The sequence below is a fragment of the Hypomesus nipponensis genome, chromosome 6, assembly GCF_054491055.1.
Source record: "Hypomesus nipponensis isolate SF chromosome 6, ASM5449105v1, whole genome shotgun sequence".
Lineage (NCBI taxonomy): Eukaryota > Metazoa > Chordata > Actinopteri > Osmeriformes > Osmeridae > Hypomesus > Hypomesus nipponensis.
Window position 1 is genome coordinate 4,073,012 of NC_140366.1, and position 20,328 is coordinate 4,093,339.

Genomic DNA, 20,328 nt, shown 5'->3' on the forward strand with positions numbered 1-20,328 from the left:
TCTACACAATAATAGTTTGGTATTTTGCAGTATGGGGTCTGTTTGTAATACAGTGTGTGTGTTAATGGAAGGGGGCATAACAGACTGCATCCCTTGGAACACATTTCCATTGTGCACTGCCAATAGTGTTGTGTGCCATTTTTCAGCAGATATTATACCTCTTTGTCAAATAAATGTCAAATGTTTAAGATCAGTTCAAAAGAAACCAAGAGGCTCCACACAGTTGCTGTAGAGAGAAGATCCTTATGGAGGTTTGAAACTGGATGTCACCAGATTGCACAATGTTGTTTTTGTAATAATTTACTTCTCAAGTCGGATTTCAAAAAAGTTAGACAGAAGTGCCAAATCAGTACAATTTAGCCCTCATTGAAGTACTTCTCATTAGTTAACATTCATAGGCACACCATTCAAATTCAACCATCATGGACACACTTAGTAAAACCCACAACACTTGACTGACTTAATAAACTCATGATGTGAGGAATTACTAATTACCCCTGCCAGCTTAAATATAATGGCTGGTTTCCTGGATTGGTTGTGAGTAGTGAGTGTCAGTTCCATTTGAAAATGTGTGTCATAATTGCTGAGAATTTGGCCATTTAATGGGTTTTAATGGATCTGTATGGGACAAAGATTTAGGTGACTGCTCATCCTACATAAGATTTACATGAACAAATCACTTAAACATATCCCAAAACAATTGAATTAAATAATTCTGTGACCATCAGTTCTTCTCTTATGTCTCATAAGTACAGAATACAGCCTTAAAGTTTTTCGTTTTTTTTTTTCAAATTTCAAAAGAACAAAAACTAAACAAAATGTGTGCAATGACAACCACATGCCTTTAACCCTCCTTTCATCCCAAAATTGAAGTGACTGCTCAGACAACGCCAAGGCCTGGTTTAATGTGACCGTCCAGCCACTCTTCCAGTTAATTTCAAAACTTCTCATTACAATGTCACTGTCAGTTCAACATCTGTAGGATAGTCTTGCCTCTCTTATGTAGGTCCATAGAGTGGTTCAAATAAGATCTGTAGTGGTAGCTTGATGGAACACTATGAGGAAAAACAAAACATTAAAAACAACAAAGGCTTGTTTTGTTTTTTATTGGCAGCAGTTCGTGCCAGCTTCCAGTCAAAGTGGGTCTGAGCTCCAATCATTATTTGTAAAGTGTTTTCTTCAAAATCTTGCCAGCATTTTGTACCATTAATCTCTTCCCGCTATGTCCTGGCATGTGAAACTTGTACTATATGAACTTGAAGCACTTGGTCTTGTCGTGGGGCAGGCGGGTCTTAAAGAGCACAGAATCCACACGGAACTGAGTGTAGAGCAGCGGCATATAGCCATACACCTTTACAAAGAAATTGATGCACTTGTGACGCTCATGAAAGTGGGAGTCATCATGAGACAGAGCCTGAGGACAGCCAGGGCAACGGAAGGTCCACCGAGACGTCACCTGAGAAAAGGAACATGCATCCATTTTCCATCAGGTCATAGGAATTCATTTGTCAGTTTAAAATGTGTAATTGGGAAAATGACACACAGCACAGACAAATCAAATTCACTCCTTAAGGAGTGAGGATTAACTTTTTCCATAAATGTTTTTTTAAATTGATCAATTACAAAGTTGTATTATTTGAGGTACTTCCCACATACTAATTCACAAATCCCATATGACAGCATATTCAATATTTAGTTAATATAACTAAGGGCAGTCATATATTCCTGCTATAAGAACGTCTTCTGGCTTGATGGGTATACTGTATATCCTTCATAGGCCATAGATGTTTATTAATAATATTTATCTAATTATATCAGGAGATATACAGATGCAGGGTAAGGGTAACAATTTTCCGTTATGGTTCATCAGATGCATTAACTATTGGAGATATCATGCTGCAGGCAAACAATAGCAATCATAGCTGCAGAACGTGTTACGTTTTCGGCGTGGAAATATTCACACTATTTAGCTTTCATTGAAGATATTGGAAAAAAACATTCAAGTTAAATGCAAACTGTGCCCCAACAAAATATTATCTACTGCAAAAACAGCACTTCAAGCTAGCGAAAAATCCACTTAAACCACAAGAGAGATGGCAACCCGTTCCCACAACTCGCTACTAAAAGTAATAACTTAAGTTATATAAGTATTAACTAAAATAAAGCAGAGTGCGAATTATGCAATCGGGGGGGGGTCAACTTCTTCTCCAGGGCGTAAAGAAATATTTATGATTACAGGTAAGCACGATATATAAATGCAGTGTTTCCGCTATGCGGCCCGCCGCGGCTAAATTTCTGCCGCCACGGTATCAGAAATAAGGCTGTACAACATTTTTGGGCGTATATCAGCAGTGATTGTTAGAGTGCATGTCGGGGAATGCCCAAGGACACGTGCTTAACAGCGCAGTTGAGATTGCGTGTGTGCGTCCTTGAGACCTGTAAGTCGTATAACGTATGTTGTCAGTTCATTTAAGCCTGTTAGTCTATAGTTCTTGCAAATTTAAATTAAGTTAACTGGTGATTTTCGTTGTTTGTATTCTTCCCCTGCTAGCTGAAATTGCACGTCTGTGCATTATTAGGTGCATATTATATTATTTAGGTGCATTATTATGCTGAAGTAGTTTTACTTATTATAGTGGGTATATTGTTATTCTACAGAATGCTTAACCTATCAAGATCAAATGAAGCAGACAGTGTACATGCTGCCGAGCGGCCTACCTTAATCGATAGGCTAGGCCACTGACCATTTACAATAAGTTGTTACGTCAATTATTAATTGGCAGCATTTATGCCATTTAGAACATATTTTATGAGTGTAAGTTGTCTTAAAGTAGGCCAACTTTATTTCTTTATGGGAAATAGGACGAAAATATGTGCAAAATTACATTAGCTGGGGGGGTGGAGGGGTTCGGACAGACCTGCCCCCACTGCAAAAAAAAAAAAAAATCCTTGAGGAAATTTGCACACTGAGTACAAGTAATATAATAAGTAATAATATTACTTTGTACAGATAATAATGTAACTTAATCACACTACTTTTACTGAAGAGTAATAATAACTAATATATTACTTTCTTGAGTAACTTCTTCAACACTACTGAGGACATAATGTTACTAATTCAATCTTTGCTACTAGCAGACTCAAACTACAAGAACATTCCATACTATTCCACTGACCTTGATGGGTGGTTTGCGTGTTATGTGGGACACTAGGAAGTTCATGGCAATATCCTCACAGTTGATGTACTCATCCACCATGTCCCTGATGGCCTGGGGCATCACGTAGGAGTACAGGTAAGCGTAGTACTACAAAGCATCAACATGAAAAATGAATTTAGACATCAATATATAGGTTAACAATACTGAGAGCATAACAGGAAGAGTGAATGTTGATGCTGTAGACAAAGAAGGATTTGAGAGAATGGAAGATGTGCAAAGGAAGCTATGGGGGTTCTGACCTTGTGAAAGAACGCAGCGCCTGTCAGGACCATCGATAGCTCACAGGAGTAATTTGAGTTGTAGAGCCATGACTGGTGATTAACGTCCCAGGCATGGAAGCGACCTGGAAAACCCACAATCCGATCCCTAGCCTCTCTCCACACCCTGAGGACACAATCGGGCGGGGAAAAGAAGATTGAAAAAGTAGCAGAGAAAGACAGACAGAAAGGCAGGTGGAGAGTTTTCACAACCACTCTTTCTGAAATGTTGAATGAAGAATATTTGAATTTGACAAGATTCCTCCAATTAAATCTTTGAAATATTTTGGGTCAGATCTAGAACTGCAACAACGAATCGATCAAATTCTTTTATCAAAAGAGTTGGCAACGAATTTCATTATAGATCTGTTGTGTCGTGCGACTATTACGCCACTCAATAAGTCACAGAGATGTTTGAGTATTGGAAACAAAAGTTGAGTTAGGCACAGAGCAAAAAAAAGAAAAAAAAAAAAGAGCAGAGCAGAGCGGTGGTAGAGGAAAGACCATCGTAAAGACCCATAACATTGTTCTGAAACACACGGCGGAGGCAGAGAGAAATCAGTACAATCAAAGTCATCCAAGGTGAGGGAGCATTTCACACCAGGGCTCCAGACTGCGACCAAATGGTCGCATTTTGCGACCAGTTTTTGAGACAGTGCGAGCATTTTTTACAAGCACTCGCGCATGTGCGACCTACACATTTTGAATTTATTGGATGTACACAACATCAGCACACGTTAGCAAGAGATACGATGTTCTAGTAAGACAGCGATATCAGCGAGCCCTCGGCATTAGTACCGTAGCTAAAAGTCTAGAAAAGTTTAGGCTATTTTTCGCTAGGTAATGCTACCTATAAACCTAGCTAAAAGTCTAGGAAAGTTTTGGCTATTTTTCGCTAGGTTCCTACGAACATGTCTTAATCTGCCAGACAAGTGGATTCCCCTTCGTTCTTTAGGTGAGCAGTTTCACAAGCCCTTCTTACCCGGCGTCATGGAGCCGAGCAGCTAAATACTTATTTAGCACTAGCGCTGCTACTGTATCCCTGTCTGTTTGCGCTGTTGCGTTGTTATACTCAGCAAGTATTGTGTTGTGATGTCGGGGGAGGAAAAAGTGCATCATACATTTAAGTCCTTTAGCTAAGACTTGCATGTACAGTGCGTAATGTCACTTTAAATGTATTTAAACTCAAGCTTATGTGGTGGGTCAATGTATATCAGTTGTGTCAGTAAAAAAAAAACTGATCCATCTGCAACCGACGCAAGCACACCCTAGAAATTGGTGATTCTAGGATCAGACCTTTAGGGGTGCTTAGCCCCCAATGAGAATGTGACGTGAATACAGTCCCTTGCAAATGTGCTAAACCACCTTGCTAATATAAATCCCTAATTTCACAGGATAACAATTAATACAGCTATGTATTATTATGCAAAATATTGAAAGAATTAAAAAACTAAGGATGTCCCTGTCTTCATGAACTACCAGCATCAAATGATAATAAACAATATATATATATATATATATATATATATATATATATATATATATATATATATATATATATATAATTTTTTTTAGGGTTGCTGAGATGAAACTTAGGGGGTGCTTGAGCACCTCTGAAAAGGGTCTAAAATTCGCCACTGACTTGTACCCTCTCTAGTTACATTAATAATGACATTGCAGGTTAATATAAGGTGTGCCCCTACATTTTCCTCTTGCACTCCTAACATTTTCAGTCAGGGGCTACTGTGCTCCTAGTAAAAAAGTTAGTCTGGAGCCCTGCACACTAAACTAGCCAGTGTACAATTTCTGGGGAAACTGTTGGGTGTACTCCTGTATTTTTGTACGCCCTTCGACTGGTTAACTGCTGCGATTCCCACACAACAGAAGTGTAGTAGTTATCTAGTTCTACAATTTTCCGGGGCTAGGTCTGAATCTAGGAGCAAAATGGAGCACAGCTGCCAGCTGTAGGTATATGCAGGTAGCAACGCTATTGCTAAATAATTATTTCGCTGGTCGGCTCCATGAGGCTGAACTTTCCTAGACTTTTAGCTACGGTATTAATGCTGAGGACTCGCTGATATGTCTGTCTTACTAGAATGGCGTATGTATGCATCGTTGCTAACGTGTGCTGACGTTGTAACATTAGGCTAGCACTGAGGTCCCTTCTGCCATACAAGTCACTTTTCACCAATTATTTTTTATTTCAGCCTAAACCGTGCAACGGAACGTAAATCCCTATACAAGCAACGCAATCGGGACCAAGATGAACATTCTGACACCGACGTTGTCTATGTAGTCCAAATATTGAGGGATCCTTAGAGGTGGGAAAATAATAATAAATTAATATGAGAGAAAAACGGTTGTGCTCGTCGAAGGCTTGAGCCCAACTTGATCCGATTCATCGATTAATCAAAAAAATAAATGACAGATGAATTGATTATTAAAATAATCGTGAATTGCAGCCCTAGTCAGATCCTACAGAGGCTTTAAGAGCCTAATCGTCCAGGCAAAGTAACTAATTTTGGAGCAAAAAATTAATAAATTCAGCAAAGATCATTTCTATGAGGTGTCCAGAACAACATACTAAAAGTCCTAAGAAATCCTAGTTGAGGAAATATGTTTAATTCTCATCAATCCGAGATGTGTGCCAATAAGGCCAAACAACATTACACCCCAATGGGGCTATTTTTGTCCTTTACTCCTATCAAAATGAAACTTTACACAATGACACTACCCATGAAAAGTAACGAAAGAAAAGAGCTATCCGCTAATCGAATACGCCCAAAATACTCCCAAATAGGCTTAATTTTGTCCTTTACTCCTACCACAATACAACTTTACATTGTAAAAGAATACATGAAAAGTAACTTATTTTGTATTACAAGTTTCTTTTGAAATGTATTTGAATATGCACATGAGCTCCACACTTATTGAATATGTCCTAATTTGCATAGGCAGAAACACTATTACCATATGTATGACAAATACATCGGCCCAATCTTCATCCAATCATCCTACTGCCAATGGGTGATGGCAATGCTGCTTTTAAACCGGCCTCTAACCTGAAAACTACCTGGCTTGGTAGTACCTGCCAGGGGTATAACACCCACCGGTATAGTCTTCAGGGTCACGGAGGCACACAAGCCTCCCCACAAGGACAAGGAAGCAACAATCTCCAGTGGAACCTCAAACTCTGGCACTACACTTCAGTGGATCTCATCCTACCTGTTGGGAAGATCTTACCAGGTCTCCTAGGGAGGCAAAGTGTCAGGACTAGGGATGGGTATCGAGAACCGGTTCTGTAAGGACCCAGTTCCAAATTTCTCAAAACCCGAATATCAATAAGGTCCAAGCTTATCGATACCGCTATCGAGACCAAGTAATATCATTTAACGTTGACTTGTGTCTCGAGAAATAAGTAATGTTATGTACAACGTTTGACTAATAAAATGACTAAATTCTATTAAATGGCCTGCCAACCGCCTTTAAACTAAACAAAGAAGAATGTTATTGCCTCACGCCCTACCTCGCTTCATTTATCATTTTGTTGCTAGCTACGATGGCAGAGCGCACGAAACGGTCAAAGGCTTGGCTACATTTTATTAAAGCCAAAGATAAAGACGAAGCAAAGTGTAATATATGTTCCAAAGTAATTTATTGTAAAGGGGGGGAAACAACTGCGATGAAAAAGCACCTCAACGTTGTGCATCAGATAAAGATAAAAAGCAGTACTTCGACTGTCTCCGAGTCGCAACGGTGCAACCTCCAGCTGCCTTTGCAGGACAATTCTCTGGTGAGCGCACCACAACTTCGTAGCGAGTCTCCGTCGTTGACAATAATAAGCCAATTCAGGGCTCAACTGTTCAACTATTTCATTCGCATATGCCCCTAAAATTTGATGTGTGCACGAACTGCAAAAATTATTTACGAGCACAGTGTGTGAGTATAGACAAGCCTCCCCCCCCTCACTGTTGATCATTCAAAACATAGCCACCGCGAGCATGTCTCTGTGAGATGCTTAAACATCGTGTTAAACAAAAACAGAGACAGAAGAAAATAGGGATAAGATAAGGAAGGTTTGGGTTTGGTTTGCTGGTCATTTAGCTATATCAGGTGCCTTTTGTTGAAACGTGTTCAACTTTTCATAAAGTCAATGAGCTTGACAATGTCACTTCGTCAACCAACCAATCACAGTCTAGTTACTCATCCAGGTTGTGGACAGATTTAGATATAGCCAGAGTCAGGATCCATTGTGCCTATTTGCTCCTTTAAGCCAGCCTCCTCCTGAGAGCAACACGTTCCCCTTGTTCTATTTTACATCTGTTTTACTTAAGAAATAGAAAAGTATCGATAAAGACTTGAATCGTTAAGCAGTCTCGAAAATGGTATCGATATCGATAAAAATTAACGATACCCATCCCTAGTCAGGACCCACCAGCTCTCCACTGGTGTCCCACAGGGCTCTGTCCTTGGAACCCTTCTCCTCTCCCTGTACACCACCTCACTTGGACCAATTGTGAGGGGTCAGGTGGAACACAGGGTCCGGGGGCACCCTCTCCTGGGAGGTAGGCCTAAAGACGCCTAATTGAGGTAATCAACTAACAGGTGTAACTCATATTCCTGATTCTGCTTGCTTTAAAAGGACCCGATTAGAGGAAAGAAGGGAGAGTGGAGCCGGAGAGTGACGGGCGCAACGGCGGTTGAGAGACCGTCTAAGACTGAAAAGTTTATATGCATTTGTTTACTAAGTGTTTTTTTTGGTGACCCCTTTATCCTCTGCCAGGAGCCTCAAGGTTACCATGGATGACAAGCTCTCCCTCACAGCTCACATTACTGCAGTCATTCGGTCGTGTAGATTCACCCTCTACAACATCCGGAAGATCAGGAGATACCTGTCTGAGCATTCCACCCAGCTGATAGTCCAAGCACTTGTTCTCTCAAAGTTGGACTACTGCAACTTGCAGCTCGCCAGTCTCCAAGCATGCACAACCCGCCCTCTCCAGAGTATTTAGAACGCGGCAGCCCGCCTGGTCTTCAATCACCCAGACGCTCCCATGTTACCCCGCTCCTCATCTCCCTCCATTGGCTGACTGCACCCGACTACATCAAGTCTCTCCTTCAGCCTTACACCCCCACCCGCCTCTTCTGACAACCGTCTGGTGGTCCCACCGCTCAAGAGCGCCCGGTCCCAAGACAAGCTCTTCTTCTGTCTGGCCCCCCAATGGTGGAATCAACTCCCCACCTCCATCAGACACACTGACTGTCTCCCTACGTTCAAGAAAAGGCTCAAGACGCACTTGTTCCGGTACTTAGGAATGATTGGCTGGACCTGATGTTAGTTTCCTCCAGGATCACAATGACTCTTATTGAGAGACTTGTTGCTCTTGTTGGTTAGTTGTACCTGACTTAAAATGATTGTACTCGCTGTGAATTATATTATTGTTGCTTACTTTTTCTACAGGTACACTTGCATTTCTGAGGTTCATGTTGTTTAATTGCAACTTGTCTAACTACATGCTGTTATGGTTCTTCCCTTTGGGACTTATTTTCGTTGTTCACAATAATGCATAAATGTAAATGTACCTCTCCCTCCGATGTCAATAGCTGTAAAGTTCCATAGTCTTCGGGTCTTTTACCAAATGATGGAGTGGAAAGTGGGAAGTGAACGTATGGACCCAAAAGACTGGGGGTGGCATGTTTTTGATGGGATATTTAAGCCAATAATGACCATCAGATCATTGGCAGTAGGATGATTGGATGAAGATTGGGCCAACGTATTTGTCATACATATGGACGGTGTTTTCTTCCTATGTAAATTAGGACATATTCAATAAGTGTGGAGCTCATGTGCATATTCAATCTAATTTCAAAAGAAACTTGTAATACAAAACATGTTACTTTTCATGGGTAGTTTCATTGTGTAAAGTTTCATTTTGATAGGGGTAAAGGGAAAAAATAGCCCCATTGTGGTGTAATGTAGCCTGGCCTTATTGGCACACATCTCGGATAGATTTAACTTATTTCTTTAACAAGGATTTCTTAGGACTTTTAGTATGTTGTTCTGGACATCTCATAGAAATTATTTAAGTGGCAAAAAAATATTTTACAATTAGTCTGTCGTAAAACGCTACTTTGCCTGGACTATAAATGCTCAAAACAGCTACACTCTCTCAGAAGGAGATATTGAAGGTGTGGAAACATTGTCAAGATAATCCTGGGAGAGTTTGAGGGTAATTCACAACAAATTACCCCATTCACCAAATCTTGAGTTGGTGAATGGGTTGTAAGAAATGAGTTGTTCAGAAATGACAGCACTATTCATACATAGTGCCCCAATTTCGTAGCACAAAGTTACTGGACAGTTTCACATCACTTCAACATAGCATAACGTATGGTTCTGTGAACATGGCAAGTGAGACTATTAAAACACAAATTCTGATCAAGCCTGACACAGCTACAGTATTTCCCATACATAGATCTTTTACTGGCAACCCGCCACCCCAAAAAATTTACTTCCACTTGTTTTTACTGTTTAACTTGGCTTGGTTTAACTTAATTGTAGAGCTGCGCGCAATGCATTGATGGCCTCAGCCCATTGCACGGTCTGAATCAATGTGCGGAATGAACAGCTTTTGCCCTCAGCCGGAGAATCAATCCAGAGTTTACGAACCGTTAATAGGCCTATCATAATTCTCTGCACAAATGTGTCCAAAACTGATACATTCAAGTTAAATATAATAATATTCATAGTTAAATACACTCAGCAAATATAACCAAGAGTCCAACGTAATGTTTATATTACGTAAAGCTCAAAAAACCTTTGCGCTCAAATTAATGCAAAATGTTTTGTATAAAGTCCCTATCTACCGATCTAACCGATACTAGGACATAGCTTTGGGCTGAGCACCTAATTTTTACAACGTCTGGCTCCGCCCCTGCCTACCGCCACAAATATAATAAGATTCTGTGGGAAACACTGAGCTACCAGTATATGTATACTGACCTAAAGCCAAACATGATCTCATCATGGCGGAGGTGAGCATCATCATCGATAGAAAGGATAGCTTCTGTTTCCACAGCATCCCAGGGAAGGAAGCGGTTGTTAAGGCTGTTCTTCTCTGTGTGGACGACCTGGGGCAGGAGATGAGAATTAGTGAACTGCTCTTACATTGATACAGGGAGTACTTTTACATTTCATTTACATTTATTCATTTAGCAGACGCTTTTATCCAAATCGACTTCCAAGAGAGAGCTTTACAAAGTGCATAGGTCACTGATAATAACAACAAGAAAAAAACATTTGCGAGTAGCCGCAACATGAAGCACATATTGTGAACAACCAAAATAAGTGCCAAAGGGAAGAACCATAAAAGCATGTAGTTGAACAAGTTACAATTAAACAACATGAAGCGCTAGTGTACCTGTAGAAAAACAAGCAACAATAAAAACAATATATCACAGCGAGTACAACAATTTAAATCAGTTACCACTAACCACTTATATTGGTGCCTTTTATTAAGGCACCAACATAAGTGGACAACAGCCAAATTGAATACCGCTCCATTATCAAAAGCCTGTCCCAAATCAAACATGGCAAGTTTTGGCAAGATGAAAAAAGATTAATAATGCCTACTTGTACAAATGTGTGTATTGGATTTTAAAATGTGAGGCAATCACCTGATTCATTATTGCAACAATCCCATAAACTGAGTTTTTCATAGGGGATGGAGATTTTGTATTCTTAGATATTCTACTTTTGTTAAAAATAAAAAGCACACCTTTCCTGCAAACTTCAACTTTCCCATTTCATTTCATAACAACTGATGATGTGAAGGCTCAGTAGAGTTGCAAAGTAAGCTTTAAAGAGAACAAGAGAAGCAGATCCAATATGTTTAATGTAATGTGCATATTCAAACAGTCTCAGAAATGCCAGCAAATAACAAGTCACAGCATCTGAATTAAGTGGAGACGTTAAATCAGGTTCACATTTCATTCTCTCCCATTCACTAATGAACTATAACCTGGTGTCTTAGGTAGTCAGCCGCAGTACTCACCACAATTGGCAGGCCAATGTCTGGCCACAACAGATCCTCCGAAGGCGGCTTCGGAGAGTTCCACACCACCACCACCTTGTTAAGGTAAGGCAGCCCATTGAGCCTCTCCAGAGAGTTCATAAGGACCTCCTCTCTCTCATACGTCAGCATGACCACTGTAAACTGCTCCCTGGGCACATTCCCTCCCAGGGCAGCCTGAAACTCCTTTCCTGACCCACCCGTGCCCCCTCCAATGGGCCTAAAGCCTGTGCCTGAACCCAGGAACTTTGCCTCAGAGGGCAGTACTGGGTCGAGAGGTGTATGGGGGAATAGATGGAAGGGGCCCGGGGCCCGGTTCCAGGCCCGGTAGGTGTCTGCAGCAGTGTAGGTGAAATTGCGGAGAAAACGTGGTGAAGCATAGGGTGGCTCTGTCTCTACAGGTCCCAGGTCTAGGTCTCCATTGTCAGCCAGATTGGCGTCGGTGCCCGCCATCTTCCCAGCCTTGTGGGGAATCTCCTGGACAGGCTCTTCCCGAATGGGGGATGCGGGTACTTGAATGCTGGTCCTAACGCTGGCCAGGATGGTACTGAGGACATTTTCTGAGGTGGAGAAGTAGGTCTCCCATAAGAAGCGTCCCTGCCGCCGCATGGCCAGTAGATCGTTGTCTGATAGACTACGTAGCAGAAAGTGCAACTCAGTTATTCGGGGCTTGGGAACCATTACAGTGGCCTCACTCCAGCGGATAAGCTGATGGTATGGCAGTCTGGAGTGGTCCCCCAGCACTACAGGGATGGCCCCCACCTCAAGGGCCTCAAACAGCCTCATGCCACAACCTGCTGAGGCCAACAACTGACCTTCACCTGGGGAGATAACCAGCGCAAAGGTAGAGTGCTTGAGGACCTCCAGTCGCTCTTCCCTCTCGCCACACAAAGCCCATTCTGTGGGCAGGCTACCCTGAGGCCTCTTACAGGTGAACTCCACCAGAACCTGGTCCAAGTTGCTGTCTTGTACTGCTTTCAGGGTTCCGATGATGCGATCGTCGTAGTCTGCAGGCGGATCTCCCTCCATCTCCTCTTCAAAGGTCTGGGGTGGGCCCTCCTGTAAGCTGCTGCGCAGTGACTCCACCCTTTCACCCTGGAAGGAAAATAGATACTTCCTTTTGACGGGAACTTGTGGGGGCACCTCCAGGAAGTTGGGCTCGGAGAGGGCATGAACTAATGGCGAGACCACTAGGTCAAAGCCCTCACGGTACTGCTGCTCCAGAAAGGTGGACTGGGCCACTGCTGCACGCCCTGTGCTCACATTGTAAAGGAAATTCTGAGTCATGGACTTCCTGGACAAGTGGACTAGCAGGTGGTTGTGCCCATCTGACCGCCAGAATGGGAGAGCTTTAAGCTGTTTCTCCAGCTCAGAGGGAGGTGGTAAGGGGGAAGATGGGGACTCTAGCAGCTCTCCTACTAGTACCACATACAGGCAGGCGATGCTGGGGTTATCAGTCACATAAATGTTGCTTTTCACTGAGGCTGTAAAGGCCTGATTGACCAAAGGGTCCAAGTGCTCACCCCAGGGGTAGGATCCTGTGCCATAAACATACACAGGGAAGCCTGAGGTCAAAGGGCAGCGGGCATAGTCAAAGCAGGAGCGCAGGCGGCATGCACGGGCAGACTTGGGAGGGGGTAGCCCTGGGTCCTCCTTGTCAGGCAGCAGTCTGATGGGTAATGAGAGCTTAGGCTGGTTCTGAGCCATCAGTTCTTTGTAGGAGTGCTCCGTCTGGCTGATGACATTCTTGAGCTGCAGTAGGTCCTGCTTAGCACTGTCGATACTTCGTTTACAAGCCTCGATGCGCAAGTTAAGTCGAGCTATCTCACCATTCAGCTCTTGGCGCTTGGCCTCCAGCTGCAAGAGCTCCTCACTGACTGACTCGCGGATGCGGCACAGGTCTTGGACATGCTTTGCCTCGCACAGTTCACCTCCAGGGCGCGGGCCAAATATTCGCTTGTCGGGGCCCCCCGCCTCATCAATGGTGGTTAGGTAGTAGTGGGCGATGAGTGGAAAGAAGACCAGGATGAAGAAGAGCATAAAGCTAAGCCAGGTGAGGCGCACACGGCGCAGAACCCACGGCTGACCACCGGCTCCCAACCCACCGTTACGCTGCATCATGTGCACGGCTATTCCACTCCTGGCCCCGCCGGCGATCCAAACATATGGGCATAAGCAGTCATGGTGCAATCTCCTCAGAATGAGGAATGGGCACTACACAATCAAATGTTCTGTCCTTGAACTAGGTCATCTGTTTTAGTTTATTCACGTTGGGAATTATTTTGCCTATTCAATAAAATATGGTCTTCACCTTTGTCCTGCCAAAGTGGCATAGTGTAGATAAGTCCATGTCATCTTACAACTGGTATAACTGGTGGTAGTCTGCAGACCTTTGTAAGCACAAAGTCCAGAAAAAAAGGACAGGGAAGTCCCTCATTAGGAGGTACAGGGAGGGCATGGCTGGTCACACTACAGTGGAAATTTGAGGTCAGCAGCCACAATTCTCCGCATGGACATGATGAGGGCACTAACGTGGACTAATCAAGGAGCAATAGCCTCATCAAATGTTAAATGACAAAACCTGGAACAGAAGAGACAGAAAACAGGATTAGTCAAAACCATACCATAGAACATTTCTCTCACATTTTAACAGTGTTAATTTCGTCGACGAAAACTAAGACAAAAAATGTTTGTTAACTACCTTTTTCTCATGACTAAATCGAGACTAAGACATGACGAAAACGGATCTTGCCTCCCCCTCAAATTCAGCTATGGCTACAGTCACTGGCTAGCTCCACCGGTACCCCTAGCAAGAATAGGAATCCCTGTTGTGTACTACAAAGTAATACGAGAGATAGCTGAGTCATTGAGAAAAACCTTAAAGTAGGACATGAGTTCAATTTAGCGTGCAGGGCTCGACGTTAACTTTTTGAGGCACTTGTCCTTTGGACAAGTATAGCAAGTATAACTTGTCCTTTGGACAAGTACATTAACGTTTCACTTGTCCATACACAAAGGTCACTTGTCCGGGTAAAGATTTATCTTTTTTTTTAATTATAATAATTGTGTTGACGTTTCTAGTTAGCTAGCGTCGGCAGTGATGGGTACCTAGCAAGCGTTAGCAGCATTTGTATTGGTTAAATGTACATAGTTAAATATCAGCTAATATTCAACTGTAAAGTAGGCTATACACCAGTGGCGATTTAAGACCCTTTTTAGGGGTGCTCAAGCACCTATTAATTGTTATCAAGTGAAATTAGGGATTTATATTAGCAAGAGGGTTTAGCACTTTATAGACAGTGCCTTGCCAAAGTTCTAAACGCACCTCTTCCCCCAGGAAGAGGTGGTGGAAGTGGCCGGGGAGAGGGAAGCCTGGGCCTCCCTGCTTAGGTCGTTGCCCCCGCGACCCGATCCCCGGACAAGCGGCAGATGACGACGACGACGTACAATTAATATTTATGTATTACTATGCAAAATATTGAATGAATGAAAAAACTAAGGATTTCCCTTTCTTCATGAACTACCAGCATCAAATGATAATAAAGAATAACATATATATATATTTTAGGGGTGCTTGAGCACCCCTAAAAAGGGTCTTAAATCGCCACTAGTGTATAGCCTACTTTACAGTTGAATATCAGCTGATATTTAACTATGTACATTTAACCAATACAAATGCTGCTAACGCTTACTAGGTACCCATCACTGCCGACGCTAGCTAACTAGAAACGTCAACACAATTATTATTAATAAAAAGAAATCTTTACCCGGACAAGTGACCTTTGTGTATGGACAAGTGAAACGTTAATGTACTTGTCCAAAGGACAAGTTATACTTGCTATACTTGTCCAAGGGACAAGTGCCTCAAAAAGTTAACGTCGAGCCCTGCACGCTAAATTGAACTCATGTCCTACTTTAAGGTTTTTCTCAATGACTCAGCTATCTCTCGTATTACTTTGTAGTACACAACAGGGATTTGTTTCTCGGAGAATATAGAATTCCTATTCTTGCTAGGGGTTCCGGTGGAGCTAGCCAGTGACTGTAGCCATAGCTGAATTTGAGGGGGAGGCAAGATCCGTTTTCGTCATGTACACACTTAGGCTTATATTTATATATACATATAAATAAACATATACATATAAATAAATATATATATTTATATTCTTTTTTTTCTAATCCATGTATTTATTCCCAGGTTTTTTGTCAAACTAAAAGTGATTATCAGCCCCCCCCCCTTCTCCCCCAAATTAAGGTAGGCCACTTTGAAGCATGTACAATGCCTGCTTCATTTGATCTTAATTTGCATTCTAGCAAATAATGACAGTAAACCCACTTTTTATTAATTTAAACTACTTTGCTAAACTACTTTGCTAATCGCTATCAAATCAACTGACATGTGCAATTTAGCTAGCAGGGGAAGAATTCAAAACAACCAAAAATCACCAGTTAACTTGATTTAAATTTGCAAGAACTATAGATTTATACAATAACAGGCTTAAATGAACTGACAACATAAGTTATATGACCTACGACCTACAGTTCTCAAGAACGCACACACACGATCTCAACTGCGGTATGAAGCACGTGTCAGTGCAATTCTCCGACACTATATATTATCATTCCAGGTTAAGAATACCAATGGAGCCTGCGTTGGAAATTGTAAATCGAACTTTTGTCAGCATTTGCGCACCTCACAGTTGTGTCCTGATCAGACAAGAAGACACGCTTATCAACTCGATTACTATTGATCAAAACACAACGAGGGTTCTGCTGTTGCCTACTTGAAACATACTATTGAGAACATAGTCTCTGACAAGCATTGCATGCGTTACACAGTTTTTTTTTTTCTTTTTCATCGCTGACTTTTTTTTGCCTTTGGCGCTCAGGATTTGTCACTGGCGCTCGGGAAAACGCCTTTGGCGTGCGCCAACATTTTCTCTATGCAGGAAAAACCCTGCATGAGCATACCATAAAAGGGAGAAAACAGCTTGTTATATTCTAGGGCTATCTCACAGGGTGCATTAGGGCACATAGAACAGAACCTGGGCCATTTTCAGCCCAACCAATGTTACACACCCTATTCGGAGTTCTAGTAAGACAGCAATATCAGCGAGCCCTCAGCATTTGTACTGTACCTTAAAGTCCAGGAAAGTTGAGGCTACTTTTTGCTAGGTACATCTACCTAAAAGTCTTGTAAAGTTTAGGCTATTGTTTGCTGGGTTCCAACTAGGGATGGGCATTCGATTAAATTGTCTTAATCGATCGTCGGGAGAATTAATGATTGATGTTCAATTAATCATTAACATTTTAATATTAAAATTCACTATTTATAGGCTATATTAAAATGCTGTGAAAATAGAAAAAACACAGCGTGTTTCCGCATTGAGATCTGTAGCTATTACAAGAAGAACAACTATTTCTGTAACTCCTAGAAGCGGAGCCAACAACTGGAAGCCGGGGCTCAAACACAACTGACCCTCGTTTTTCTCCGGCTAATTAACAAAGCTTCATAGAAAAACTTCGCCCTCAACAATACTTAAGGGTAGCATATCCATCTTGATGGACTTGCAGATCAGTTGGGTAATTTTCTCTGCTCGTTGTGCATCGCAACTCCTCCGTGCTAACACCGAGAGCAGGATGCAGAGCCACTAACAAGGGTTGGATGTACGTTCTTCAAGTGGTACATCATTTGAGTTGTGGAGGAGTTATATTTATACTCAGCTTTGCAGTGTTGGCAGTGAACAAAGACATTTTTAAGTCAAATTGGTCTCACGCTACACTTCGCCGTGACCTCTTCATGTTTACTTTTGAAATACATGGAAACTCGCCGGTAACTGAGTAGGCTTGTGGCGTTTTTTTCCAAACATTGGCTTCGTTTGGTAAAATGTATAATTGCTGCCACATAGAGAAATCCATTGCATTCCTTCAAAACTCACACTACTCAACATAACACGCATTACTTTTATTTATGAACAAATAATGTCATCGATGAAATTCTTAATGATCGATAATCGATTGTCGATTAATTATGCCCATCCCTAGTTCCTACAAACTGTCTTAATCTGCCAGACAAGTGGGTTCCCCTTTGTTCATTTGGTGAGCAGTCTCACAAGCCCTTACCCAGCGTCATGGAGCCGAGCAGCTAATACTATTATTTAGCACTACTAGCGTTGTTAGCTCCTGTATCCCTGCCTGTGTTTTTGTTGTTGCTCAGCAAGTATTGTGTTGTGGTGTAGGAGGACTGATCGACAAGCACATCATACAATTAAGGCATTTAGCTAAGACTTGCATGTACAGTATGTAATGTCATATTAAATAATGTAGGCCTATTTAAACTCAAGCTTGTGTGGTGCATTGCTGTATATCAGTAGTAAAAATGTCAGTAAAAAACAGACCCATCTGCAACGGACGCAAGCACACCCCACAATTGTACCCTTTCTAGTTACATTAAAGATGCAGTAAAACAAATTCCATGATTTGCTTCTCAGTAAATTATGTCAAATGAGCCGTTGAACGTTTCTCTTCTGTTTTCAGATCAGGTTTTGTATAGGCGGAGCCAATACCCTACCTACCTACTAGTACGTCACAGCAACCTATCTACGACGGTTGCATTCTGTTACTCAGCTGGTACAATGCAAAGACAAAGTAATTAACACATAAAACACTCATAGACTGCAGAAAGGTCTGTTCTGATATCTGCAATTGATCTAGCTAGTGTTGCTGTTGTTGCTAAATTCAATCAATTCGATGGGGCGGAGCTTCAGCTCCTTCAGACGACACGCCCCCCAGGTCTCAAGCAGAGAAGACTGCTGATTTTCTCACGATTTGAAAGCCTAATTTAACATGCCTGTGTTATTTTTTCATTCAAATTTGAAAGGGTAGTTAACAACACATTCTTCTTTGGTGTGATGACCTTAAAACTCATTTTCAATTCCACTTTACAGCATCTTAAATAACAGGTCGATTTAATGCGTGCCCCTAAATGTTCTGCTTGCGCTCCTAAAATGTTCAGTCAGGGGCTACTGTGTTCCTAGTAAAAAAAGTTAGTCTGGAGCCCTGCCTTTTATAATAAGAATTATAGTTTTAGGGCTTCAAGATCTAAATGGATTGAGAATCACGATTTTCAGGCTTAGAATTGAGACGATGACTCTCACTCAGGTCGCTTGTTTGACCTGATATGTAAGGAAACGCAACAGAAAATATGAAAATGTGCTTGATAAAAGACCAGCACATCAACTTTGGAAAATAGAAAGGGAACGCTCCTGTTCTCAACTAGACTAGAGCGATGCCCGTTGGCGTTTCCTACTGCTCTGCACGACACAGTGTAATCCTGTCATTTGTTGGGGGAGAAAAAAGGAGCATTTGTTTTGATGCAGCAGATGTCACTCATGCGGCAGAATTGTCATTTACAAATGAGATTGGATAGATACCTGAATTGAGATCGCAATTTATTATGATTAATAGTGCAGCCCTATATATTTTTAAGTAAAGGCGATAGTCATATTAATTATTCATAACCACTGCTTTTAGTAGTTCTACATACCACTTTACATTAGTACTAGTGACACAATATGCATTTATTCTTTAGACTCGTAGTTGGGTTATCAAGCCAATCCATCAAAAAACATCTATTTAACCTGATTTAAATACAGATTCCATTACATGATGCAGTCACATGTAAGAATAATTGTAGCCCGTTGATAATACTTTTACTATAGTACTATAATACTTTTTTAATACCTCTTGCCTAATTTCTGACCAGGTCCTTTTAAAAACGCTTTTGGTGTATTGGTTAGTTTCGGACAAAGTTTAGTTTTCTTCAAAGTAAAGTTGTCTTTTTCTGTAAATATATTGTCAAGTTTCAGTTGCCATACCCTCCCACAATTTTAATATGAATAGATTACTTTTTTTTATTCAGTATGTAGTCTAGGCTACTGTCCCAGATTTTTCCAAATGTAGCCAAGCCTACACCGAGCTATGTGCAGTCTACCCTCTACACAACAATAAATTCCCTGTCAATTGCGTTTATTCCTGCACTGTTAAATGAGTGGACAGCTTGGCACCCCTCAAATATTTTATTCTTATTTTACTACATGAGGAAAGACATTATTGACTGAAGCGGATAGCGTGTGTTTGTGTGCGTGCGTGTGCGCGCGCGCGTTTGGCGTGGCAATATAGGAGATCAAAGCAAATACGCTCGAGGCAGTTAATGCAAGAACACAAAATCGTAGGCAAGCTACAATGCATGCCAATGCCAAACCACGACACGTTATAGAGAGTAAACTAATCAGTTAGCGATACGGCTGAGGAACACCCCCTACATTTACGCTTTACGTAAACAATTAGAGGTGGCTAAGAAAACGTGCGCTATAGCTAGCTAGCTGTGTCTCATTCGGACAATTAGCTACCTATCCCAGCTAGCTATAGCTGTGTCTCATTCGGACAATTAGCTACATATCCCAGCTAACGTTAGATTGAGCAGGCTTTTGCCTCCGTGTGAACTACTGGTGTTGGCTATCTAGTTAGCTAATGCTACATAGCTTCTTACTCACCAGGTATGAAACTCCAAATCATTTAAAAACGAGATTCCAGTAGGAAGAGTCAAATGCATCCCATCGTGCTAAATCTCAAGCACTGTATTGTTTTAGTTAGCTACCTCTGTACCAATTAAAAGACACCACACTGCGGGCAAGTATTCGTACTGCCTATAGTAGCTCAATTGCCAGCTAAGTCTCCAATGTGTGCACTGTGCTGCGTTGTGATCAATGCTGCGTTGTTGGT

At 41.7% G+C, this 20,328-nt stretch overlaps 2 protein-coding genes across 3 annotated transcripts in view; one reads left to right on the forward strand and one right to left on the reverse strand.

Moving 5' to 3' along the window:
- Positions 1-1,090: 1,090 nt before the first annotated feature.
- extl3 (exostosin-like glycosyltransferase 3) lies at positions 1,091-20,325 on the reverse strand. Of its 2 annotated transcripts, XM_084699563.1 has the most exons (6): positions 20,100-20,319; positions 11,530-14,128; positions 10,479-10,606; positions 3,458-3,602; positions 3,177-3,305; positions 1,091-1,456 (listed from the first exon to the last, which is right to left on the reverse strand). In XM_084699563.1, the coding sequence occupies exons 2-6, from the start codon at positions 13,666-13,668 to the stop codon at positions 1,247-1,249; spliced, it is 2,751 nt and encodes a 916-aa protein (XP_084555689.1). In that variant the 5' UTR covers positions 13,669-14,128; positions 20,100-20,319; the 3' UTR covers positions 1,091-1,246. The 2 variants fall into 2 exon arrangements, with proteins under 2 accessions (XP_084555689.1, XP_084555690.1); XM_084699564.1 differs by lacking the exons at positions 3,177-3,305; positions 3,458-3,602 and having other exon boundaries at positions 1,349-1,456; positions 20,100-20,325.
- The window catches only part of riox1 (ribosomal oxygenase 1), a 31,053-nt gene continuing 30,645 nt past the window's right edge, over positions 19,921-20,328 (forward strand). Inside the window, exon 1 of the mRNA XM_084699565.1 lies at positions 19,921-20,102. The gene's annotated coding sequence lies outside the window, so the exon portion shown is untranslated. The remainder of the gene's footprint in view (positions 20,103-20,328) is intronic.